Source organism: Macaca fascicularis, chromosome 11 (genome assembly GCF_037993035.2).
Source record: "Macaca fascicularis isolate 582-1 chromosome 11, T2T-MFA8v1.1".
NCBI lineage: Eukaryota > Metazoa > Chordata > Mammalia > Primates > Cercopithecidae > Macaca > Macaca fascicularis.
In genome coordinates, this window is record NC_088385.1 from 72,976,773 (window position 1) to 73,003,788 (window position 27,016).

Genomic DNA, 27,016 nt, shown 5'->3' on the forward strand with positions numbered 1-27,016 from the left:
TTCAATTAACAGGATTTTGGTTTTCCACCCTGTTCCCCAGCTACACTCAGGTGCATGGGTGCAGAGCCAACTTAGAAAATTGGATTTAATCAGGATTTTAGACTTGCCAAGAGAGCTCAACAAAGTGGGAGAGGAACAAGGGAATGTAGAGCATATGCAAAGGAGTGAATATATTAATTGACCACAGACCTAATGGAGAAGCAGAAAAGTGAGGACGTCAAGAGGGTGGAGCCAGAAAAGAGGCAGCAAGATTTTGGATTGGATATCTGGTGAAGGGAAAGGATTGTTGGGGTCAGAGTACTAGAGGGAATGCGCTAGAAGGACAGGAGGTATGATCAGAGAGTGGATTCATGAAAGAAAGTATAGATGGGATGCAGCTATTGATAATGACAAATTCTAGGGTAGCTCATGGGATTGAGTGGCTGAAATGGAGCATTGGGTGGAGTACAATGTCACTGGAGGAGAGGAGTCAAGGAAATGAGAGGCCAGGCATTGGAAAGATCACCATCTATTCTACATATATATCTGTGTGTGTGTGTGTGTGTGTGTGTGTGCATTTAATTTTGTTTCATCAGCTTTTAAGTTCCGGGGTACATGTGCAGGATGTGCAGTTTGTTACATAGGTAAACATGTGCCATTGTGGTTTGCTCCACAGATGATCCCACCACCTAGGTATTAAGCCCAGCATCTATCAGCTATTCCTTCTGATTCACTGCCTCCCCTACCCCTTCGCCTGACAGGCCCCAGTGTGCATTGTTCCCCCTCCATGTGTTCATGTGTTCTCATGGTTCAGCTCCCACTTATAAGTGAGAACATGCAGTGTTTGATTTTCTGTTCCTGTGTTAGTTTGCTAAGGATAATGGCCTCCAGCTCCATTCATGTCCCTGGAAAGGACATGATCTCATTCCTTTTTATGATTGCATAGTATTCCACGGTGTATATGTACCACGTTTTCTTTATCCAGTCTGTCGTTGATGGGCATTTGGCTTGATTCCATATCTTTGCTATTGTGAATAGTTATTCTACATATATTTTAAATCACTGAGAACTAAGACAGGATTAGTACTGGAGAGAGCAACAATGGGCCAGGAGCTAGAGAGTCTAAAAATGAGGAGAAGGAATTGGAGTCGGGGTGATCAGCAGTTGACAGCAACCATGATGATATAACCTGATGATATAAAAATCAAAACTCAAAGACAGTTTTAGGAATAGGGAGGGAACATGGTCTGAGAACAACTGCCAACCCTGAAAATACAGGAAATTTCACATACTTTAGCTTTCACATAGGATCCTTGCTTCTTGGTAAATTACAAGATCTGGCAAAGCAGGCTGTTCTGATTGCTTCCCTCATCTGCAGTGATTTCCTGGTTCCTCTGAGTGAGTTTGCCTCCCCTGTAGTAGCAACTCAAGAGCTACCAAATAATTAATGACCTCTTGCCTCTGTTGCTCAGAGTGTTCAGGTAGTCCCTTTAAGAGGTGTAGAGTGGGCTGGGTGCGGTGGCTCATGCCTGTAATCCCAGCACCTTGGGAGGCCGAGGTGGGTGGAACACTTGAACCCAGGAGTTTGAGACCAGATTGAGCAACATGACAAAACCCCATCTCTACAAAAAATACAAAGGTTAGCTGGGCATAGTGGCATGCACCTGTAGTCCCAGCTGTGCTGGAGGATGAAGTGGCAGGATCACTTGAGCCCAGGGGTTGGAGGTTGCAGTGAGCCAAGATCACACCACTGCATCCCAACCTGGGCGACAGAGCGACTAAAACAAAATAGAAAGAAAGAGAGAGAGAGAGAAAGAGAGAAAGAAAGAAAGAAAGAAAGAAAGAAAGAAAGAAAGGAAGGAAGGAAGGAAGGAAGGAAGGAAGGAAGGAAGGAAGGAAGGAAGGAAGGAAGGAAGGGGTGTACAGCGTGTACAGATTGACAATAAAACCTTGAACAACGGCATATCGAAATTCCTGCCCACACAGTATGGGCTTTGCCAGTTTTTAGGTATATTGTTATGGAGTATTTTTGCTGACAAGGACCATTCAGGTAGGGCCATGAAATGCTAGTGTTTCATAACTCCTGATCTCTAGGGGAAGATATTTCTAAGACTACAATCTGAGAGGTTTAAAAACACCTCTGGTGTTTTCACTTGATGGTCACTGCCCACTCTTCCAGTCATTAAGGCTAAGCTTTTTCTCACCACTTTGAAAACAACTTTTTGTCACTGGTAACATGCCTTGTGTGACCTAGAGGATTTCGAAACAACAATTTTACTTAAACTCCGTGAAGATTTCAAAACAATAATTTTACTTAAACTCCATGTTGAAGGCAAAAAGGAAGATTATGTGAAGCACTTTGAGGAAGGAAAAAATGATGGAACGATATTTCATCAGGGAAGCCCATGAGGAAGAGAATTTCTTAAAACCAAGTAGGTGTATGGAGGAGGGGCCGCCTCGTGAAGAAAACGAGCATAATTTTACTCTCATTTGGTGTCTCTTCTGTTTTTCTGTTGTTGATATCTACATTCATCTTTTCCAGTAATAATCCCATATATGCACATTTTTATCTGTTTAAATTCAGTAAAAGTTGGGAGGAAAATGTGTCAAAACTTTTAGAGGGTAATGGGCTGAGTGGGGTTGTGAGTGATTATCTTCTTTTTTCAGTTTTTTTTTTTTGTGGGTTTTCCAAGTGTTCCTCGATGAACATGGATAGCTATTCTGACAGGATAAAAAATAAATAGTCCGGGGACAGTGGCTAATACCACCAGTCCCAGCACTTTGGAAAGTCGGAAGTGGGAGGATCGCTTGAGGCCAGGAGTTTGAAGCCAGTCTGGGCAACATAGCGAGACTCCCTCTCTACGAAGAAAGAAAAAATAATAATTAACTGGGAGTGGTGGCGCGCGCCTGTGGTTCCAGCTACTCAGGAGGCTGAGGTGGGAGGATCCCTTAAGCCCAGGAGGTGGAGGCTCCGGCGAGCTGAGATACAGCCACTGCCCTCCAGCCTGGGCGACACAGCGAGAACCTGACTCAAAACAAAGAAAAAAAGGAAGAAAAGAAAGGAAGGAAAGAAGGAAGGGAGAAACTTTCAGAAACAAACTTTTTAAAGAAGTAATGACATCTCTAGCTATCCACACCAGGAGACCGCCTAGCCATGGGGCACGGTGGGCCCCTGGTAGCTCTGAGCTCTGGGCTTTCTCCAGTTCTCACTCTGCTTGTTTCAGCAGCTCCATCCCCAAAGCAGAGGTGTGAAGGGGCGCAAAGCCAGCGAAGGGAGAACCCGGGTTGGGTAACCCCCCAGGCCAGGCCAAGCGGCCGCACGGGCATCTCGGGCTAGGCGCGCCTTGCGTCACGTGGGCACCGCCCCTGCCGGGGCCGGGGAACTGCGTGTTCCTAGGGCTCTGCCGCCGTCGTGGAAGCAGGATTTCCGCGGTTGTGTAACGGCCTGTCGCGGGCCTGCAGGGGCCTGGGCTCCGCCTCGTTCCCGGGGCTCGGGCCACCGAGCCATGGCGGGGAACTGCGGGGCCCGCGGCGCGCTGTCGGCGCACACCCTGCTGTTCGACCTGCCGCCCGCGCTGCTGGGGGAGCTGTGCGCGGTGCTGGACAGCTGCGACGGCGCGCTGGGCTGGCGCGGCCTGGGTGAGTCGGCCAGGACCGGCCGGGGGCGGCGGGGGAGCGGAGCGCGCCGCGGGGCCAGCTCGGCGTAGGCTCCGCGTCGCCCTGCACGGCTGGGGTCGCTCGCGGGGCTGGCGCGGCCTCCGGGAAGTTCCCGCCGGGGAACCGGCCCCTTCCTTTCCCGGGGAGGACGCAGAGACTCCTTGGGACCCAGAAGCCAGCCCTGCCTTCTCTGTTTCAAAGAATTTTGGGTATCGCAGCAATGTCAAGGGAGCCGAGGCCTGGGAAAGACGGATAACCCGCGTGAAAGCATCTTCTGTTCGTCCGCAATGCCACCCTCACTGGGTTCGCAATGTGTGATGTCTTCTGGCCCTTGTGAAATCATCCCAGAATATCATTTTCGTATTAGGACATTTTTAGAACTTTGAGATATTTATCCTTTGGTGTTTTCAATGCATGCCTAAGCCCCTAACTTAATTCCAAGTGAAATGCTAAAGTAAAATACGATTTGCAATGAACGTGGCTCCTAGTTTTCTTAATTAAATCTTATTTAACCAATTTCGTTGAATGAAGGTTTATGCTCGAGTGGCTTTTTATTTTAGTCTAAAAAAATTGGCTTCAGAACTGTATTTTATGCAGACATTGGAAAGTTGAGCAACTGCCTGTTGGAAGTGTTGAGTGTAGCCAGAGATAATTCAGACAAAAATCTTTGTTTTGTTAAGTATAGGCATTTTTGGTTAGATTTGATATTCCACAATGTCATGTTTAATGTTTATTGAAAAGAATCATGATTATGTCAAAATAACTTAGCTTTAATGGTCTGAAGTAGGATTTTTCTTACCAGGACTAGCAGAAGACCTAAATGGAGAGTTTTCTTTGTTACTGATGAACAGTGTGGTCACAGTCTTTGAATTGTAGCAATGGGCTTCTAGTTATACAAAAAATGTTTATATATTTTAAGCTCTGTAATTTTAAGTTATGCCCCCCCCCAAAAAAAAAAGTCTGATTTCTAGAAAACAGAGACTTCCAGTGTGCATATGAGGGATTTTGAGGAATAAGGTCACTTCCCCATCAGATCTTTTTGAGATGGATTTTGGCGTCGGCAGTATTTATACCCCTGGATTTCCTAGAGTTACTAACTGTGAAAGAAAAGTGTTTTTAGTCCAGTTTAATGTTGGTGAATGGGGCCAGGTGGGTATCATAAATTAGTGAGGCAGATTATTCTCTCTGTTGATAGCACTGAAATCCAGATATTCATGCTTTACATGGCTTGTCTCATATAACCCCTCCAGTTACTCTGTGAGCCATTATCATTGCCAGTGTTTTTTAACAGGTCAGGAAACTGTGGTACAAATTGGTTAAGTAACTTGTTCAGGTTCACCAGCTGGTAGTGGAAGAGCCAGGATCTGAACCATGGCAGTCTGGATCCAAGGCTTATGTCCTTAACCCCAGCCACTCTACACTTCTTCCCTTACTGCTGTGCTCTTTTTGGCCACATCTAACAGCCTCCCTAAAGTACAGACATTTCTGGCATCAAAGAACAATTCAGTGATCCATTTCAAGCATGCAGCCCCATTTCCCTAGTGGTGAAAATAAATGAGGACCACCCAAATGAGAACAAACAAAAGCTAATTTTTCAAAGCAAGGGAGCCAGCCACCATTACTTGTGTTTGGCAGAAACTCAAAAGCAGGCAGAGGACAGAGGAGGGTGGGAGAAGGCTGCAGTTATGTCCTGATTGGAGGCTATTGATACAGGGAAGCTGTAGCTGAGCTACCTAAAAGGGGGGTATGCTGTGTGTTTGTTTAGGGGTATATAATTGACTTTCTCTGATTGGCCCTAAGTTGGAAGTAGGAGCAAAAATTGAGGAAGCTGTCAGTAATTATTCAAGTCCTGGCCATTTGAGGCAGGTTGCTACAGGGTTTCTTGTTTGGCTGCCTGGGCTGGTTGCTACAGTTTAACCCAGTTGCTGATAGTTTAACTTGTTAGATACTGTAGATGGTAGGTTGGTTTCTTGGACTGGTTGATGCACATTGTCTGCAGAATTCTGTTTTTATATATAAGCTGGCCATTGTCCGTTTGTGTATTCATTCTCTCATAGGGCAAGGGTCTAAAATGTTTACTCCATGATACTTCAGCCGTAATTCATTGTGCAGGTGGTCATGCCTACTGACTGCCTGGACTACTGAGCTGGCCCTGACCAGGTGCTGCACAAGCTGTTGGCTCAGCAAGAAGGCAAGGCCAGCTCAGTTCAGGGTGTTGAGGCAACTGCCTGTACTAAACGTGCTGAGTTGTCCTGTGGGCACAGTGAAGGGAGAAAGAGGGGAAGAGGTGCAGGGAGGGAAAACTTAACCTTCGAGAGGGGAAGGAGAGTGATGGAGGACTGAATCAAAGAGGCAGTCCCTTGTATGCTCAGGACAGCTGACAGCCCAAGCTTAAATATAGAAAACAACCGTAATATACTAAGTAAAGCTCTCTCAAGCTGATCATGATTCTTGATGATGGTGAGTGTCAGTCTATGTTTACCAAGGCAGCTCATATAGCAGCCTATATGATATGATCAGTGTGTGCAGGATAAGGTAAGCTAATCATTCACAAACCAAAATCATCTATGCAGTCTTTTAAATACACAGATGCAGGTCTCACTCCTAGAGCTGCTGATTCAGTAAGTCTGGGTTGAGGGTCCAGCTTCTTTCATTTTTTGTCAAACCCCAAGAGTGAGTCTGATGCACAACCTGATTGGGAAGCCATTGCTTAGGCCAAATTCTCTTCTTTAATAGTGTCTTCATATAACAGATATTTTACTACATTCTTTCATTACTTCATTTAATTACTTTTATTTTTAAACATTCTACATATTACTCTTCAAATCACTTTTGTCAAGTATTATTATTACAAATAATGTAATAACAAGATAATATATTCTCTGGTTATCATTGATGACTTTATGGCTTTTAGTGAAAGCAAGAGCCCAAAAGCCCAAATGAAAAATGTTGTTTACATTACAGACATGATAACGTAGTACATATAGAACCTCTGGAGACAACTCATCTGATTACATTACCATAGATTGGTATTTAAATTAAATTGTTTGCAGCAGCTGACACCATAAGACCTCTCAACAATTATGATGCACTGAGAAATGCTTTTTGCAGATGATTTATAATAGGCTGTATTCAATTTTTTTCCTCTCAAGAAAGGAAAGGGAAATTATTATATAAATTATTAATAATTACTTTAAAAATTAAATGTAAAATCACACTAAGTGTGTGTTTGTATATTCAATAAAGATTCAAAATAATAGTAGTAATAATAATAAAGCTACCTCCTATCAAGGCTTACTATTGGCCAGTGTGATAAGCATTTTACATGGATTATCTCATTTGCTTATCACAACAATTCTATGAGGTAGATACTCTTCCTATTTCCATTTTATAGATAGGGGAACTGATTCTCAGAGAATTTAAGTAACTTGCCTTGAGTCACAGTCTTCTAAATGGCACACTAAGATTCTAACCAGATGATCAGACATCATAGTCTATGTTTTTTTTTTTCCTTTTCTTTCGAAATTTTAAATAGATGTGGTTTTTTAATGCTATTATTATTATTTTTTGAGATGGAGTTTCGCTCTTGTTGCCCAGGCTGGAGTGCAATGGCGCAGTCTCAGCTTACCACAACCTCCACCTCCCGGGTTCAAATGATTCTCCTATCTCAGCCTCCCGAGTAGCTGGGATTAAAGACATGCACCATCATGCCTGGCTTAATTTAAAAAAAATTTTTTTTGTATTTTTAGTAGAGACAGGGTTTCTTCATGTTGGTCAGGCTGGTCTAGAACTCCCGACCTTAGATGATCCGCCTGCCTCGGCCTCCTAAAGTGCTGGGATTACAGGCGTGAGCCACTGCGCCTGGCCTAGATGTGTTTTTTTATGAACAGTTTTAAATTTATGGAAAAGTTTAGAAGATAGTAGGAAGAGTTCCCGGATACTCTGCGTCCTTCGCATACTCCGCACCCAGTTTCCCGTTATTAACATCTTGCATGAGTGTGCTGCATTCATTACAATACAATATTGACACATTATTATTAACTAAAGTCCATGCTTTATTCAGACTTCCTTCGCTTTTACTTGATGTCCTTTCTCTGTTCCAGGATCCCATTCAGGATACCATATTACATTTAGTTGTTGTATCTTCTGGCTCCTCTTGGCTGTGATGGTTTCTCAGACTTTCCTTGTTTTTGATGACTTTGACAGTTTTGAGGAATATTGGTTGGAACTTATCCACTATTTTGTAGACTGTTTGTCAATTGCGATTTGTCTGATGTTTTTCTCATGATCAGACTGAGGTTTTGGATTTGGGGGAGGAAAACCATAGAGTACCAACCTGTATCCAGGGTCAGTACTATTTACAGGAGTTATCACTGCTTATGTTAACCATGGCTGAGGTGGCGTCTGTCAGATATCTGCCCTGTAAAATTACTTCACTTCCTTCTCTTTCTGTTTCTTACTTTTTGGAAGGAAGTCACCATATGCAGTAGAGCCTGCTTTTTTTGTGTTGCTGTTGTTGTTTTGGAAACGGGATCTCACTCTGTCATCCAGGGTGAAGTGCAGTGGCACAGTCACAACTCACTGCAGCCTCGACCTCCCAGGCTCAAGTGATCCTTCCCACCTCAGACTCCCAAATAGCTGGGACTGCAGGCATGTGCCACCACACCTGGCAAATCTTTTTGTACAGATGGGGTCAGGCTGGTCTCAAACTCCTAGGCTCTAGCAATCCTCCTGCTTCAGCCTCCCAGAGTGCTGGGATTACCGATGTGAGCCACCGCTCCCGGGTAAGCCTGGTCTTTTGACCACTGTGTTATTTCTCTCACATGTTAGCTAGACAATGCTATGTCTAGCTCTCACTTCTCCTCTAAGCTAACACCTCACTGCTCTGTTCCTCTTTATGGTAAAATTCCTCAAAAGGGCTGTTTATACTCCAGGTCCTCCATTCTTCCTTGAACTCCTCCAATCAGGGCTTCACCTCCCACTGCTCCATTGAAATTCCTCTCATCCCAAGTCACCATAGCTAAATTCAATGGTTGGTTCAAAGTTTTGATCTTATTTGATATAGTTGATCACTCCTTTCTCCTTTCTTCTTGAAGCACTTTTTTCCTTTTCTTTCTAAATTTTAAATAGATGTGTTTTTTTATGTTATTATTTTTTGAGATGGAGTTTTGCTCTTGTTGCCCAGGCTGAGTGTGGTGGTTCACGCCTGTAATCATGCCCCTGCTGGGTGCGGTGGTTCACACCTGTAATCCCAGCACTTTGGGAGGCCAAGGCGGGAGGATTGCTTGAGGTCAGGAGTTCAAGACCAGCCTGGACAGCATGGTGAAACCCTGTCTCTACTAAAAATGCAAAAAATTAGCCAGGCATGGTGGCAGGCGCCTGTAATCCCAGCTACTTGGGAGGCTGAGGCAGGAGAATCCTTGAACCTGGGAGGCCAAGGTTTCAGTGAGCCGGGATCACACCACCATACTCCAGCCTAGGTGACAGAGCGAGACTCCTGTCAGAAAAAAAAAATAATAATAATAAAAATTTTATGCTCCTTAATTTCTTCTCTTCTTATAGATTTATCTTGATGTCTTAGAGTGCCCCTGGGCTTAGTCCATGGACCTCGTCTCTTCTGTTTATCTGCTAAATTTACATAAATTCCATCTATATATTAACTCCCAAATTTCTAGCTGGCCCAAGTCTCCCTGTAGAATGTCATCTTCACTTATCTATTTACCTATTTGACAGACATCTCCAACTTAACAGCTCAGAAATGCTCCCCCTAGCCCTCCCAAAGTTTTCCCATTTCAGTAATGGCTGCTCCATTCTTCATTTGTTCAGGCCAGAAATATTAGCCTTTTGTGACTTGTCACTTTCTCTCACAAACCACATCCTATCTCTCAGTAAATGATGCTGCTGACTGTGCCTTCAGGATCTATCTAATAATCTGACCGCTTCTTACCACTGCCACCACAGCCATCTTGGCACCAACCACCATCAGTTCCCACCTCTACTATTTTCGCAGTTGGCTGACTGGGCTCGGACTCCCTGCTACTGCCCTTGACTTCCTCGAGTGTCTTTGCAGCCCAGCAGTCAGCGAGCCTGTGATGCATGTAAAGCATATGCTATCATTGGCCTATTCAGAACCCTCCAGTGGCTTCCCAGGCCACTCAGAGCAAACCCCGAAGTTCTGCATGGCTTTTCTTCTCCCTCTTGTTTGCTTGACTCCAACCACATTAGCTTTCTTGTTCCTTGAACACGCAATGAACATTCTTCCTGCCAGTAACCTTGTAGGCTTGCTTCTTCACTTCCTTCATGTTTTTGTTTAACTATTACCTACTCTGACCACTTTTTTGTTTTGTTTTGTTTTTTGAGATGGAGTTTTGCTTTTGTTGCACAGCCTGGAGTGCAATGGTGCAATCTTGGCTCACTGCAACCTCCACCTCCCGGGTTCAAGCGATTCTCCTGCCTCAGCCTCTCAAGCGGGATTACAGGTGCCTACCACCACACCTGGCTAATTTTTTGTATTTTTAGCAGAGACAGGTTTAACCATATGGGCCAGGCTGGTCTCAAACTTCTGGCCTTAGGTGGTGCTGGGATTACAGGTGTGAGTCACCATGCCTGGCCGTGACCACTTTTTAAAAATTGATTACCCCCTCTAACACTCCCTTATGCCTCTTCTCCAGTTTATTTTTCTCTATATTATTTATCACCTCTTACATACGTCATGTATGTAAGTATCTCTATGTATATATAAAATAAACTATATACATATGTAAACATATATATGTTTATTTGTTTATTCTTCATCTAGAAATAAGCTTCAAGGGGGCAGGGATATTTCCTTCCTTTGTTTCCTGCTGACTCTCTTAGCATTGAAAATTGTACTTGGCACAGAGCAGGCACTCACTAAATATATGTGTTTTGAATAAATTAATGAATCAACAAATGTCTATTAAACATCCAAAACCTTGTTGAGCAGAATCTTTGGCAAAGCACTGTAAATACAATGTCCTAGTCCCTGCTTGTAAGAATTTTCCAATTTAGTGTAGGCAACAGACCTATAAAAGTTTAACAATGGAAGAATGTGTGGGGAAATAGTATTGATATTCACCTGGGAATGAAATTACATAGCTTCTGACTGAAACCTTGGTGTTGAGGGTGAAATCTCTCCCAGAGGTAGTTAATGTTAGGTTCCTACCTGTGTCTAGGATTAAGAGAGCAGGACAGACAGAGGGGCATCTGAGAAATCGCACACAGCCCTCCCCAGTTATGAGTCCTACTCAGGCATGGGGTAAAACATACACATGAGCTTAAGTATGAATAAGAACTATTTCTTCTAAAATATATTAACTAGTGAGTGTTAATGCTCACAGTCTGGTATGAAGAACAGATCTAACTTATAATTTTGACTTTTGTTTTACTTTTTTGGAATTAAAATATCTTTAACCTTAATAGTTCTTTTAAAAAATTGTCTAATTTTTTGCATGCTTTGTAGAAAGAAAGAAACATCTTTCCTTTTTCCATTACAGTATCTAAAAACAAGCTCTGTGAGAATGGAGTCTTAATTTTACAGGGGTTTTGGCATGTGGTTGTATGCAAATACAAAGATTCCAAATACGGATGTGTTGCGTTATTTGAAAAAACCCCTTCAGAGACATATTTGCATATGGAGACGTGATTTCTGCAACTGAAAACCCCAAAGGTTAACACTACTTAGACAGTCCTGCACTCTTAAAACAGCCTTCAAGGACCTTTGAGCATGTGATTTCTGAACTTCTTAGGTTGACTTTTTGGCTTATGTGACTCCAATATGACTTTCAACAAAAGATTTGTGTTCCGAAAAATGGTTTTCAACAATGCTTAACTAACAGCATGTTTTTCTTAATTTGTATTTTCAGTTTAGAATGCTTTTAACTTTATCAACACAATTAATCATTGAGAACTTTTCTCTATATTTTTATTTGATATGTACTATGAGTAAACAAAGTCCTATATTCTGAAAGGGGACAAGTAAGGGAGAGTTGGAGAAAATGATGAATATTGAAGAATGTAATTAACATGTTGATAGTTTGCATTCCTGTTGTATCAGATTGAAACTATTTTATAGAATTGGATCTAAATGAAGTATGCATTTTATGGATGCTAATAATACTCTTTAGCGATGTTTCTATTCAGAATGCATCATCGTTAGAGAAAAGCTATTAAGGTTGCAGTGTGAATCACCAGTTGGAAAAAGAGAAAACATATTTCACTTCCAGTCCAGAAGCAATCCATACATGCAGGCAGTCTGGATCAGTTTTTCACCATGAACTTCTGCTATTAGAAAAAAATGCCTTTGACTAATCTAGCTTTCCTTAGATTTGGTGCAAACTCAGAACTATAAGCCCCTGGTCAATTTAGAGAACTTAAAACCCCAGCTCATTTGACATCTGTTCATTCATATTCCAGCTGAATCTCAGAAATGTGCTTAAGGGAGAGCATCTGATATTAGCAGTTTCTCAGCCAAGTCACAGGACAGGACAGCACAGAGTCATGGCCTGCTGCACTTTTAAAAGGGTAATCAAGGAATTAAAAACAAAACAAAACAAAAAACAAAGAATGGAATTTATGGAAAGTATGGAATGAAAAGCTGACATTCCCTGGGACTTGAAATGTTAACTGTGGATTTCCTTTACAGCTATCAACTGTGCCTTTCCTTCTGTGGCAATTGTTGTGAGCAATTGAAGGTAGCTTCAACCTCCTGGGCTCAAGCTATCCTCCCACCTCAGCCACCTGAGTAGTTAGGATTACAGATGCATGCACACCACCAAGCCTGGCTAATTTTTAAATTTTTTGTAGAGATGGGGTTTTGCCATGTTGCCCAGTCCTGTCTTAAACTCCTGGGCTCAAGCGATTCTCTTGCCTTGGCCTCCCAAAGTGCTGGGTTTACAGGCGTGAGCCACTGCACCCAGCCTTGATTAATTTTCTAATAGAAAACATAGAAACCTAAACTTTCCCTTTGCTGAAATTTGATATTTAGAGTTCTCTTGTTGGAATGTTCATTTTGAGAGTGGGAAGTGTTTTACAGATTAGAGGTGCTATAATTAATTAACAGGCCAGGGAAGAGCAAGAAGATTTATTATATGTTTTAGGTGGGACTACAAGGACATTTGTGAAGAAGTTTGAGATTGTTCAGTGAGGCTATGTTTTGCCTGGAGTTGTGTCATAGGTCGATGGCAGTGCCACCACTAAATACATACGTTCCTGTACTCTCCCAGAGGCCCACGGGAATGCTTTGTTTTGACTAAGAACCTTTTTTCTTGGAAAGCAGGATAGTCTGTGGGGCTCAGACTCATTCATTTGTCTTGTTTTCAATCTGAAACTCTAGTGATTATTTTTTTCCTCCCCAGGATAGTGTACCCTATCCAATACTTCAAGAATTGGCCTCTCTTTAGAAGTACTCAGTTTTAGACATGGCATGGCTCAGGCTTCAGAAACCACCCCTCCAGAAAGGCTTCCCTGCTGTTCTCATCTTTAGGTAGAGGCCTGTCTTCATAGTCAACCCACGCTTGGTGCATGCAATTACTGTATTGCTGACACATAACAGATACTCAACAAGTGTTTGAACTACACTGATTTGCAGTATTTCTCTTAAGAGCTTTTAGAAATAGCTAAATAAAGTGTTTATTAAAAATGTGCCTCAATGAAATAGGCAGATTACCTCATCAGAAAGAAATACATTAAAATAACATTACAACATTTGGCTAATATTTTTGCTTTTTAAGGCTTCCTTTTAAAAATGATAAGCTATCTAAAACATATATTGGCATGTGGATAGTCTTTGCCTCTTTGTGAAACGTCATCTCTTCAAGGAGATGAGGAATGAATATATTCTTCCCAGAACTTGAAATATGGAGGAAGGGCAAAGACATTCTAACTCAATTATGTCAGACATTTTATTCTAGCTATTTTTCTTTCCTTACAGCCTAAACATGCATTCAAATAGAATGTCTCAACTTTATCTTCCCTTGTTTAATATGTAATTTGCAAAGGCTGCCACTCTGTTTAACTCTGTTCTGGTACAGGTTGTAACAGAGTAACAAAATTCAAGATATGACCTTGTGTATATCAGTCAGGATAGACCAAGTTATGCTGCAGTAACAAGCAGCACCAAAATCTCAGTGGTTTAACATAGCAGAGGTTTACTTTTTGCTCCCAGGAAGAGCTCTGAGAGTCCAGCAAACTCTCCTCCATGTGGTGGCTCAGCATTTCAGGCTGCTTTGGTCTTGAGGCAGCCCCCTGTCAACACGTGGTGAATTGTACCCTGGTTCTTCAGTGTTTCTGGCTGGAAGAGACATAAAGGCGTGCCTAATCTGAAAGGGCAGGGAAATGGAATCCTCTATGATGGGATAGAGGGTTGGAAGTTATTAGCGGCACTAGTAATGTCTACCATGTCAATTTTTAGCTCATAAAAAGAGGGCCAGTAATGGTTTCATATTGTGGAAACTTTCAACTTTCAGGATTTACTCATCGCCTCAGTGGGAGCATAAAGTTGAGGTAAATTGAATATTCCAGCAAAGGCTTGTAGAACCAAAAATTGGGCAGGGGGGGAATGCGATATAAAGGCAGAAGATATCTGCCTTTCTGCTGGCTTGATTTCGAATATAACTGGTGTAGCAACTCCCTAAGAAATGAATGACCTTTGGACTCTAAAACAGACTTTTGTGTGTGTGTGTGTGTGTGTGTGTGTGTGTGTGTGTGTGTGTGTGTGTAAACGGAGTCTCACTCTGTTGCCTAGGCTGGAGTGCAATGGTCTCAGCTCAGCTCACTGCAACCTCCACCTCCTGGATTCAAGTGATTCTCCCACCTCACCCTCCTGTGTAGCTGGGACTACAGGTGCACACCATCACACCTGGCTAAGTTTTGTATTTTTTTAGTCAAGATGGGGTTTCACCATGTTGGCCAGGCTGGTCTCAAACTCCTGACCTCAAGTGATCCTCCTGCCTCAGCCTCCCAAAGTGCTGGAATTACAGGTGTGAGCCACCACGCCTGGTCCCAAAACAGACTTTTAACAGAAGAAAGTTTCACAAGACTTATCATTCTTCTGATATCTGAACAACCATTGCCTTTTAAAAGCACATCTGCCTTTGAAGTATCTCCTTGGTGGAAAGGGGAGTCCTGTCTCCTATGAGATCACATTGGTTCCTGCTGGAGGGCAGCTTCCACATATTGGTATGTGGCAGGATGAAAGGGTGCTGAGCTCCTAAAGCCAGTTATGGTGGCATGTCAGGGGTCCCCCATGACCACCCTCAGATAACAGTAGGATTTGATCCACAGACTTGCATCCAGGATCCTAAATTTTTTAGCTTCTCTGGAAGGTAAAGTTATGAAAGGATGCTGCCATCACCACCAATAACCCAAAAACACTGTTAATTTTAGTGCTCAATATTCCAGGTTGTAAATATTATCATAGGAACGAGACCACCTTTTCTGTCATTTGCTTTCTTTCTCTCCACTTTGCCTCAAAGTACACTTTAAAATTTGGAAGTTGTGCAGAAAGGCAACATAAATTTTCACTTGAAGAAACCTGTTAAATCAGGGCACCACAAAAACTCATATGCTTTCTGCACAGTTTTAAGATGTTTATGCCAAACTTTAATTGAATTATTTAAAGCCTAGTATCCTAGTAAAACATTTCCCTGATTTTACCCAGATACTAGCTTTTAAAATTGCTCAAAAGTGTTCAAGGGGAAGACAGGGGGAACAAAACACCATTTCTCAAACCTTCAACAATTGAATCTAACTGTATTACAAATGAATAATAACCACACTGAAGGGGTGAGGAAGAAAAGAATTAATCTAAGTAAGTTTGGAACACAACATCTTAACTGGATGTGCTTATGCTAAGGACAGAAAGAATTATGTATTCTGATTTTGCTAATGTGTTTCTCACAAGGTTATAGGTTGGCAATTCTGAAAGTACTTTATGTGCATTGTAGAATTAAACAAACAAGTAAATATATTATCAATAATATTATTGTTCAAGAATAAAGTTACAAATGAGGAAGGACTGAAATATACCCTGTGATGCTGGATTAAAATCCGAAGCATCAGAATAAATTCTTGGTATTTAATATATGCGCATACAGGTAGAGGAATAGAGATCCACTGATGAGTGTTCATACCTATATTTCCTTGCTCTGTGTTCTTAGAGGGCCTAGAAGCAATGGAACCTTGGCCACAATGAATAATTCTAGCACCGGGATTGAGCTTCTATACACCATTGTCCAATAAAGAGACCAGAGATCATTAGACAAATAATTGCAGTCCAGGAAAGGGGGAAATACAAAATAAGCCTGGATCACCTTGTAGAGCCATAAAATAAGGAGATACTCACAAAAAGATAGGACTTGTCAAAAGAACATACGAGGCCTGCTGTGGTAGTTCATACATGTAATCCCAGCACTTTGGAAGGCCAAGGCGGGCAGATTGCTTGAGCTTGATCCTAGGAGTTTGAGACCACCTGGGGCAATGTGTCAAAACCCCATCTCTACCAAAAAGGAAAAAACAACCCACCCAAATACAAAAATTTGCTGGGCATGGTGGTGCGGTGCACACCTGAAGTTGCAGCTACTTGGGAGGTTGAGGTGGGAGGATGGCTTGAGCCTGGGAGATGGAGGCTGCAGTGAGCTGAGATTGCCCCACTGCACTCCAACCTGGGTGACAGAGTGAGATCTTGTCTCAAAAATAATAATAATAATAATAAAATTTTAAAAACCAGAAAAAAAGAACACAAGAGTCAACCTACATGGACAAAGCTAGAATAATTTTAGCAACAAAATTATTAATGATAGTACTGGATTTTAACCCGTGGGATAAAATAAATATCCATGAGCCCATAGATATAAATAAACAACTGGATAAATAAATAAATAAACATAGGAGAAAGGACAGCTGTTTCTTACCAAAGAGTTCATGAAGGAAAAAGGGAAAATAGAAAAATCACCATTAAGCGAATACTGTAGTAATAATTGTGATAAATAAGATCCACTGGTGGATGCAAAATATTAGTGGCCCAAATCTGAGGAGAAGCAGAGTATTTTCATAATCTCAAAGTATCTCCCCCTAAATATTTATTAATTACAAAGGGAAAGATAATTTTATAGTAGAGAAACTCTGCAGACACTCCCTTCACTAAGTGATCAGAATAAACATTATTATTGATAAGACATCACTATCGTAAACCTCTTGATATGATGCACTGAGAAGGACAATATCATTTCACTGTCCTGAAAGACAGGAAAGATTGAGGGACCATCATAGATTGGAGGAGATTAAGGAGAAGGAACAATTAAACATAATATGGAAAACTGGATAGGATCTTAGAACAGATAATGGGCATTAGTGGAAAAGCTAGTGAAATTAGAATAAGGTTTGCAGTTATCACTGATTCTGATCTTTGTATTGTGGTTAGTAAGATGTCAACATTAGCAGAAGGCAGGTGAGTATATGCCAAATTAGTTCAAAATAAAAGTTATAAATAAGAGGAAAGTTAAAGTTATAAATAAGAGGAAATAAACATAAGGTACACAAAAACAAGTATTTCAATGAAAGTACAGTAAACAATTCTTTGTTTATATTGCAATTTCCACAGCAGAGAGACTTTCAAGCAGCTGGCTGGATGTTCGTCATATTGAAAAGTATGTAGACCAAGGTAAAAGTGGAACAAGAGAATTACTTTGGTCCTGGGCACAGAAAAACAAGACCATCGGTGACCTTTTACAGGTCCTCCAGGAGATGGGGCATCGTCGAGCTATTCATTTAATTACAAACCATGGTAAATGCTGATTCTTATAATGTGGCTCTTAATCTGTAATAGGAACTGTAGTTTGTAAATTCGAATATTGCATTTTATCCAAGACATTGACTCATGCTGTGTGTCAGTGTTTCCTTACCTGTGGCTTTTATCTGGAAGGGACTTTCCAGCTTCACATTTTCTTGTGACACTTTCTTCCCTTATCACCTAACTTATACAACATATTTCTTTCTACCACTTTATAGTTTTGTTTTGTTTTTTTAATTTACTTTTACTTACAAACTACACTTTTTAAAATGTTTCATTTTTCGCAGTTAATAGAATGGGCTTGCTATCAAAAACTCCGAAACTCTTTGAGTCATAAACGTAATTGGAATCATAGTATTTGAGAAACAGATCATGCTATTCTTTGTTTTACTATATATTACAAGTTGAAAACATAATTGTATTTTCCCCCTATATTTAGTATTTTATATTGCACCTACCTCCAGAATAATCTTGGGATGTTTCTTTTATCTTCACTGCTATTTTTACGCCACAGCGTTTAACCCTGCCTTACTTGTTACTACCCATTCCACAGTAGCCTAATTCTTCCCTTTGTTTATCTTCTCTATTTCTGATGCTGTGTCATGCCTTATATTTAAAACAACCTGATCAATAAAGCTCGTGAAGTTTTCTCCATGTATTCTTTGTCAGTGAAATAATCTAACGTTACCTGTTCTGTTTGTTCCACTCAGATGTATTCATTTCAACAATAATGATCTTGGGGCTTATGTTATAGACCCAAGGCTCTTAGATTGGAAACTCTTTTGAATCAACATCTTTGTTCTTTGGCTCTTTTCATAGATCACATTTTTAGTTTTGTGTATTTGCACACATGTTCTTTGGTAATATATTTAGTGCACATGAGCCCTTCCACACACACACACAAGGAATCCTGAGAGGTTTGTACAAGAAAACTGTAGCTTCACATTGACTTTTATCTTGATCTTTCCTATTAATGGGGTATTAGTTCCTAATAGACTTCCACCATGGTATTATTCATATAACTTGGCTAATTCCCTTTGTCTTTTGCACATTGTTTCTTCACTTAGTTTAGTGCAGCAGAATATTTCACTGTGAAGTTGACTGAGCAAGTGAAATTCAGTGAGTCCCTGGGAACTGTAAATGCAATGCCTTTTCCATTATCTGAGCCTTTCTCAGCCACTGAAACCACCCACATGGCTTGCTGTTCATAATACAAACTTATGCCACTTTTATAGGACACCCAGGTATGTTTTATACGGCAGCGTTCAGTGTTCTGGAATAAATTTTAGAGTATATTTTCACTCTCTATGTTGTTTATTTATGCAACAGAGAATAAGTTGGACTGTAAGTAGACAAAAATTCCACATTCTTGGTTGACTCTTAGTCTGTTGCACATACAACATTTATTTTTCTTTTTTGGATGTGAGATTAGCTGATTGGTAAAAAGACTTTACTACCCTAGTACAAAGAGATAGGCAAATCTGAAGTGAAGAGGAGGATAGCACCTTACTTCTTTACTAAAGAAAATAGCATTATTTAATTGTAATTGATTGAGTTGGTGTTTCAAATTAAGTAACAATTTTGAAAAAGTTAATTATGTAGTTGTTATAAGTGAGATGTGATGATTTGTTGGAAGCATAAGTGTATCTTGCTCAACAGGGGTTTCCTATCATGGCTACTCACTAAATTAGGAGTTGGAGCTCCTAACTGAAGATGGTTAAGACGATTTAGTCTTTCTGTGTTGCTACCATGGACAGATTTATCAGTTATCTAAATAATCAGCTATTGCCCACCTTTCCTTGCAATTTTCTTCTGTTTTGTGGAACTGATTTTATTTTAGAGGAATTTGGGCCTTTTATATTCCAACTTCCAGGCATCACTTTGTAGATTTGGATTTTCCCAGTCTTATAAAAATGGGCCTTTGATTTCCTCCCAGGTACTGTGCCTACAATTCAAGTTGCTGCTGCTCGGTGGTTTCTTCACATCAGTAAAGCATTCTGTCAGATCTCAGGACATACCAAAATTGCTCAAGAAACTAGAATCTCTATTTTTTGTTATTATATTTCTGACATGCATGTCCTTATATATCACTTTTTGCATTTATATTTCAATGATTAGCAGTTGTTTTCCAGTTTTGACACAAAATTCACAGCTTTCTACTGGCTTCTTAAGAGAGCCATTTTCAATTTTCCATTTTATATGCCAATGAAGTATTATCTCTCTTTTCACAAACAGCAAAAGAATAATGACTTTTAGTGCCCCTACAGCCCCCAGATTTCACATTTTTTTTCTACACAAATTCAGTATGTTTGTTATTTTTTCTTCTTGCCTAGTTGCCCTGGCTAGAACCTTTAGCATGTTGAGTAGAAGCGGCAAGACCGGACATCCTTACCTTGTTCCTGATCTTAAGGGGAAAACATTCAGTCTTTCACGGTTAGTGATGATAACTGTCAGTTTTTTATAGATGGCCCTTATCATATTGAGGACATTTTCTTCTGTTGGTAGGGCTTTTATCATGATAGGGTGTTGGATTTTGTCAGCTGCTTTTTTGTCATCTATTGAAATGAACATGTGTTTTTTGTCCTTCATTCTGCTAATGTGGTGTATTACATTGATTGATTTTCAGACATTAAACAAATATTGGATTCCTGGGATACATCCCATTTGGTCATTGTATCTAATCCTTACATGCTTCTGGATTCAGTTTGCCAGTATTTTGTTGAGGATTTTTGCATCTATGTTTGTAATAGGTATTGGTCTGTTGTTTTCTTGTAATGTCTTTATTTGGCATTGGTATCAGAATAATACTGATCTCATAGAATTATTTGGGAATTGTTCTATCCTTTTCTATTCTGGAAGAATTTGTGAAGGACTGGTGTTAATCTTCTTTAAATGTTTGGTAGAATTCACCTGCGAAGCTATCTAAGCCTCGGCTTTTCTTTGTGGGAAGTTTTAAAGTACCAGCTCAAACTCTTGTTATGAGTCCATGTATATTGTTTATTTTTACTTGAGTTAGTTTCAATAGTTGTGTCTTCCTAGAAATCTGTCCATGTGATCTAAGTTATCTAATTTTTGGCATATCATTGTTCATAATATTCCTTTATAATTCTATTTATTTCTGTGAGGTCAGTGTTGACGTCCCTCTTTTTTTTCTTGATTTTAGTAATTTGAGTGTCTTTCTTGGTCAGTTAAGCTAAAAGATTGTCAATTTTATTGATCTTTTCGAAGAAATGATTTTGGTTCTATTGATTTTTCTTTTTAAAAAATCCTCTATTTTGGCCAGGCGAGGTAGCTCCCGCCTGTAATCCTAGCACTTTGGGAGGCTGAGGCAGGCAGATTGCCTGAGCTGAGGAGTTCGAGACCAGCTTGGGCAAAACAGTGAAACCCCATCTCTACTAAAATATAAAAAAATTAGCCGGCATGGCAGCGTGCACCTGTAGTCCCAGCTATTCAGGAGGCTGAGGCAGGAGAATTGCTTGAACCCGGGAGGTGGAGATTGCAGTGAGCCAAGATCGCGCCACTTCACTCCTCACTCCAGCCTGGTTGACAGAGTGAGACTCCATCTTAAACAAACAAACAAACAAACGAATCATCTGTTTCATGTATTTCTAATCTAAAGTATTTCCTTCCTTTTGCTTGCTTCAGTTTAGGTTGTGCTTCTTTTTCTAGTTCCTTAATGTGAAAGTTTAGTTTACTGATTTGATGCATTTCTTCTTTTTTTAAGGTAGGCACTTGCAGCTATAAATTTCCCTCTAAGCATGGCTTTTGCTGCATCTCATAACTTTTGATATGTTGTGTTTTCATTTTCATTTATCTCAAGGTATTTTCTAATTTCTGTCATGACTTCTTTTGTAACTCATTGGTTATTTACGATTTTGTTGTTTAATTTCCAGATACTTGTGAATTTCCCAAATTTCCTTCTGCTGCTGATTTCTGCTTGCATTTCAATGTGATCAGAAAATAGACTTTGTATGATTTTAATCCTTACACATGTATTTGAAGTTCATTTAATTGCCTAAGGTCAGGTCTGTTCTGGAAAATGTTCAATGTACACTTGAGAAATATGTGTATATTTTGGTTTTGGATGGAATGTTCTATAGATGTCTCTTAAGTCTGGTTTATAGTGTTATCAAGGAAATTTGTTATTAATTGGTTATGCTTTCTTGCTAGTTTTCTAAGCAAAATAATTTAAGAAACACTAGAAGATAATCTAGAAAGAAGAAAGCTAGAATATAAAATGAAAGTTTTCTAGTCTGAGACAAAATGTTAGAAATGACAGCAAAATATGGCAGGGTTTTAATCTGTTGTAGGAAGCTACATAAATTACCTCAGTCCAGACAGCACTCTACCAAAGAGAAGTTATAGTCGACATTTGGGGTGGTAAGTATTTGTGATTGATACACACACACACACACGCACACACGCACATGCCACTTCCAATACTTTATGGCACAAGATGATATAAAAAAAATAAACGAACCCAGGAAGATATAATATCATAATTGTAACATTTAAAAATATATGTGCAAAAATGCTGATGACACAGCTGGGCACTGTGGCTCATGCCTGTAATCCCAGCTACTCAGGATGCTGAGGCAGGAGAATCACTTGAACCCAGGAGGCGGAGGTTGCAGTGAGCCAAGATTGTACCACTGCACTCCAGCCTGGGTGACAGAGCAAGACTCTGTCTCAAAAAAAAAGGCCCAGTGTGGTGGTTGGCTCATACCTGTAATCCCAGCATTTTGGGAGGTCGAGGCAGGTGGATCTCTTGAGGCCAGGAGTTCGAGACTAGCCTGGCCAACATGGTGAAGCCCCATCTCTATTAAAAATACAAAAAAAAATTAGCCAGGCATGCTGACGGGTGCCTGTAATCCCGGCTATTTGGGAGGCTGAGGCAGAAGAATCGCTTGAACCTAGGAGGCAGAGATTGCAATGAGCCGAGATCATGCCACTGCCCACCAGCCTGGGCAAGAGTGAGACTCCATCTCAAAAAAACAAAAACAAAAACAAAACCTGATAACAATTTTTTAAAAAAATTTTCTTCTGTGTACTTTAATATTTTTAATGTCTAACAATAATTTATCTTATTTATTACTTATTTATTATTTAATTATTTAAATTATTTAAAGTTATATTAATAATAGATTAAGGCAGCTACTTATGTTTTAAGTGAACAAAAGTATGTTTGTATAACATTTGTTAATTAGAAAACTGTTTCACAACTTCACAAATAATACTTCCACAAATTTATTGTAAGTGTTCGATGGGAATGAAACTTTAGAAATCAACAATGACTAGCAAGACATTTATTTTCAGAGTCTCAGAAAGAAAAAAATCATTAGGGACATAGAATTGTTTTGTATCTACCTTCCCGTATTTCTCTTTCAGGAGCAGTCTTGAGTCCTTCAGAGAAGAGTTATCAGGAAGGTGGATTTCCAAACATATTACTCAAGGTAGAGTATGTGTGCATGGAAAATGAGCCTTGAACTTTGTTGTATGTATAACTGAGCAAAAGGAATGAAGTTAGCAGGCAGAAAAATGCTGGATTTGCCAGCACTTTTAAAAAATCAGAAATGCCCTGGTTCTCTCATTATTCTCTATTTAGTTGAGGATTCAGGAAAGTAGAGATTTATAAATATTTGAGAAATTAAGAGCTTTCTCTTCTCAGTGATCTGTCAGAGATGAGACTGAGAACTACTAAGGATGCTGTGATTTATATATTTGTCTTAACTCAGCTTTTAATTTTCCTTTTTTAGTTGGTGCTTTGCATATCACTGTTAGTTTTTATTACAGCAAACTAGCAGTGATCATTTTTATAGCATTAGAAGTAATTTAAAATTGACTTTAACTGACTGTGGCATTGAAACTTGAGTTTTTACCGTTGGTATGAAAGCCTTAAATATGGCAATGAATGCTATTAAATAAAGTGAAATAACTTTGATTTCTGCTAACTTTATTTTAAATTAGGTTGCACTCTGTTGCACTGCAGAGTCCCCAGGGAGCTTTAGATTTCTGTTGAAGTTCTGTTCTTTCTAGACTTATGAAATGGAATTACTTTAGTATGTATTTTCTTCTCTTAGGAAACAGCCAGTGTCACAGTGGATAATGTTCTTATTCCTGAACATAATGGAAAAGGTAAGAAAAAACAACTTTTTCCAACAATTTTTTTTAAATCATACTTTCATTTAAGTGAATTAAGAAGGAGAAATACCCAATAAACACAATAACCATATAAATTCAGATTCAGTATAAAATGTCATAGATACTAAAATAATTTCAATTTGCTTGACACTTTTAGTTCTAATAGATGACACATTATTATGTTAAGGCTCCATTGGCAAATGAAGAATGCAATTGTCTCTTCACACAGGGGTATGTTTTCGTTTTTTGTTAGTAAAATTTGCTATGTTTGTGTGTCATGGGAAAACATTTTTAAAATTATGTTGAGATTATATAGTTTTAGAAATGCTCACAGCAGTTACAGAAATTTTTCAAGATGATTGTAGAGCAATGCTGAAGGTCAGTATGAAAATCTGGTTATTTTCCATATCAACTTTCCTAGTTCATTAGTAGGAAGAATAATTTAGTTCCGCCTGGAGTCATTCTGATAAATTTTAAAGACTATTTAAGGCTGTGTTGACTAGTCTTTGCCACTAGATCTGATACTTCTTTCATTGAAAAAAAGAATTAGAAAAGTTAGATAAGGCTTTGGTTCTTTAGCAATAAGGTCTAAATCAAACATTAAGTGTCTTCAGAGAGGATTTTGTATTAGCTATGGAAATATAGCCAAAATTGGGTTCTGAAGGACATAGCCAAACTTTTCCTTTTCAATTTGTATTTGATTACTCTTTGCATGTTTTCTCCCAATCTCCACTTTGGGTGAGTTTTTAAAAGGCTGAATCATCTTTCTAATTTACTCTGAGGAAGTAAATTAGGCAGTTAGAGGGTTTGGCACATGAAAAGTGTTTCTATCAGTCATGCTTGGAGAATATTGCTTACTCATGTCAATATTTCCACTTCCATACTTTTTTAGTAGTTTTAGGTTCACAGTGGGTCAACAGCAACACATTGACCTAATGACCAGGAAATTGAATCTTGGAAGAATTTCTTCCGCTAAGCTCTTTGGCTGATCTCTTTTGAGAGGAGGTAAAATCACAATGCTGCTGTTCTAACCCTTTGCTCTGTGGAATGGTGGGAACTAGATCCAAGTCAATGTGCAGAGAGCACATGATGGGCTTCGGCTTTGGTTCCTGGACCTTTCTCTACTGACCTTCCACTGGACTCTGAATTGTTTCTAATATAGAAGTTTTGGTTATAAAGGTGATGTTCATTCTTAGATAACTTATCTTCCCCCTACTTTCCTTCCTAAGGAATACTGCCTAAATCTTCAATCAGCTTTCAAAACATCATAGAAGGAACTAGAAATTTCCACAAAGACTTCCTAATTGGAGAAGGAGAGATTTTTGAGGTATACAGAGTGGAGATTCAAAACCTAACATACGCTGTCAAATTATTTAAACAGGTATGGAAAGAATTATTGTCACAGGACATCAATTCCATTTATTTGCTCATCTTTCATATTTAAAAAAGTCATTTTTCATCGATGTTGAAAGGGGTATTTGAACATAAAATTTTATAAGTGGAAATAAGAGATATGATTTCAGGTGCCTGAAGAAATAAAGACCTGTCTTGCAAGAATGTGGAAGTTAAATGCTTTCCATCCCCAGATGTATAGCATGAAAGACTTTTCCGGGCTGGGCGTGGTGGTTCACGCCTGTAACCCCAGCACTTTGGGAGCCCAAGGTGGGTGGATCACTTGAGGTCAGGAGTTTGAGACCAGCCTGATCAACAGGGTGAAACCCCATCTCTACTAAAAACACACAACTTAGCTGGACATGGTTGTATGCTCCTGTAGTCCCAGCTACTCGGGAGGCTGAGGCAGGAGAATTCCTTGAGCCCAAAAAGAAGAGGCTGCAGTGAGCCAAGATCACGCCACTGCACTCCTGCCTGAGTGATAAAGTGAGACACCACCTCAAAAAAAAAAAAAAAAAAAAAAAAAGGAATTCTGAAAAGTGTCCTGGGACTTTACTAAAGAGGATCAGATTGTGCTAGCCTGCCACGATTTTCCTGAATTTTTTGGATGAGCTGGGTCCTCTCCAGGCAGCTTCACAGGCTAAGCCACAGTTTGGCATTTGGTACTGCTTTATAAGTTGCCTTCTATCACAACTCAGAAGGGTGGAAGGAGGAGGCTTTCAAGTAGGAGCAACAAACCAACATAACAGGATAGGAAGTCAGAAGACAATTGAGTGACTGCAGCCAGTGAAGCAGAAAGGGAATTCCAGGATCAAGCTCAGGAGTCAGTCAGAGACAGGTCCACACACAAACACAGAAGAGCTGCTCTTCATTTTCTTCATAGTTGGTCAACAATAAGTAAACATTTACTAAACTCTTATATGGACTGGGTGCTGAGCATGTAGAGATGAATAAGGCATAGTTCTGTCCTCAAGGAGCTCACAGTCTCTCTGGGGAAATAGCCAGGTAAACAAAACATTAAACTGTTGTGAAAGAAGTACTTTAGCAGAGAATTGTACAAAAGATCACAGGAACACATAAAATATAGAACTCTTGCTGCCATAAAAAAAAAAAAAAATGAGTTCATGTCCTTTGCAGGGACACAGATGAAGCTGGAAACCATCATCCTTAGCAAACTAACACAAGAACAGAAAACCAAACGCTGCATGTTCTCACTTATAAGTGGGAGTTGAACAATAAGAACACATGAACACAGAGGGGAGAGGAACATCACATACCCGGGGGGTTGGGGAAAATGGGAGAAAGAGCATTAGGACAAATACCTAATGCATGCAGGGCTTAAAACTGAGATGATGGGTTGATGGGTGCAGCAAACCACCATGGCACATGTATACGTATGTCACAAACCTGCATGTTCAGCACATGTATCCAGAACTTAAAGTAAAATTAAAAAAGAAAAAAAAAAGGAGAAGAGGTTTAATGGACTCATAGTTTCACATGGCTGGGGAGGCCTCAGTATCATGGCAGAAGGTGAAAGTCATGTCTTACGATGGCAGACAAGAGAGAACTTGTGCAGGGAAGCTCCTGTTTTAAAAACCATCAGATCTCGTGAGACTTATTCACTGTCACGAGAACAGCACTGGGAAGGCCCACCCCCATGATTCATTTAACTCCCACTGAGCCCCTCCCACAACATGTGAGAATTGTGGGAGCTACAATTCAAGATGAATTTGGGTGGGGACACAGCAAAACCATATCAGAAGTCTATCTGAAAAAGTTACATACCATATGATTCCAAATATATGACACTTTGGAAAAGGAAGAACAATTGAGACAGTACAAAAATGATTTCTGGGTGTTTGGTAAGGGGTAGATGAATAGGCAGAGCACAGATGATTTTTAGGGCAGTGAAACTGATACTATACTCTGATTTTAGGGCAGTGAAACTGATACTATACTCTGATACTATAATGGTGGATACATATTATCATGTATTTGTCAAAACCCATAGAATATACCACACTAAGAGTGAACCCT

The 27,016-nt window shown here is 39.9% G+C and overlaps 1 protein-coding gene across 3 annotated transcripts in view; it reads left to right on the plus strand.

Moving 5' to 3' along the window:
- The first annotated feature begins 3,374 nt into the window (after positions 1-3,374).
- Positions 3,375-27,016, plus strand: part of IRAK3 (interleukin 1 receptor associated kinase 3) — a 52,459-nt gene continuing 28,817 nt past the window's right edge. For 2 of the 3 annotated variants that reach the window (XM_005571462.4, XM_074007358.1), the window contains exons 1-5: positions 3,375-3,618; positions 17,258-17,440; positions 22,835-22,899; positions 23,527-23,581; positions 24,817-24,968. In XM_005571462.4, coding sequence (XP_005571519.1) covers positions 3,486-3,618; positions 17,258-17,440; positions 22,835-22,899; positions 23,527-23,581; positions 24,817-24,968 — 588 coding nt within the window. In that variant the 5' untranslated portion in view covers positions 3,375-3,485. The remainder of the gene's footprint in view (positions 3,619-17,257; positions 17,441-22,834; positions 22,900-23,526; positions 23,582-24,816; positions 24,969-27,016) is intronic. The other variant, XM_005571463.4, reaches the window with a different exon arrangement.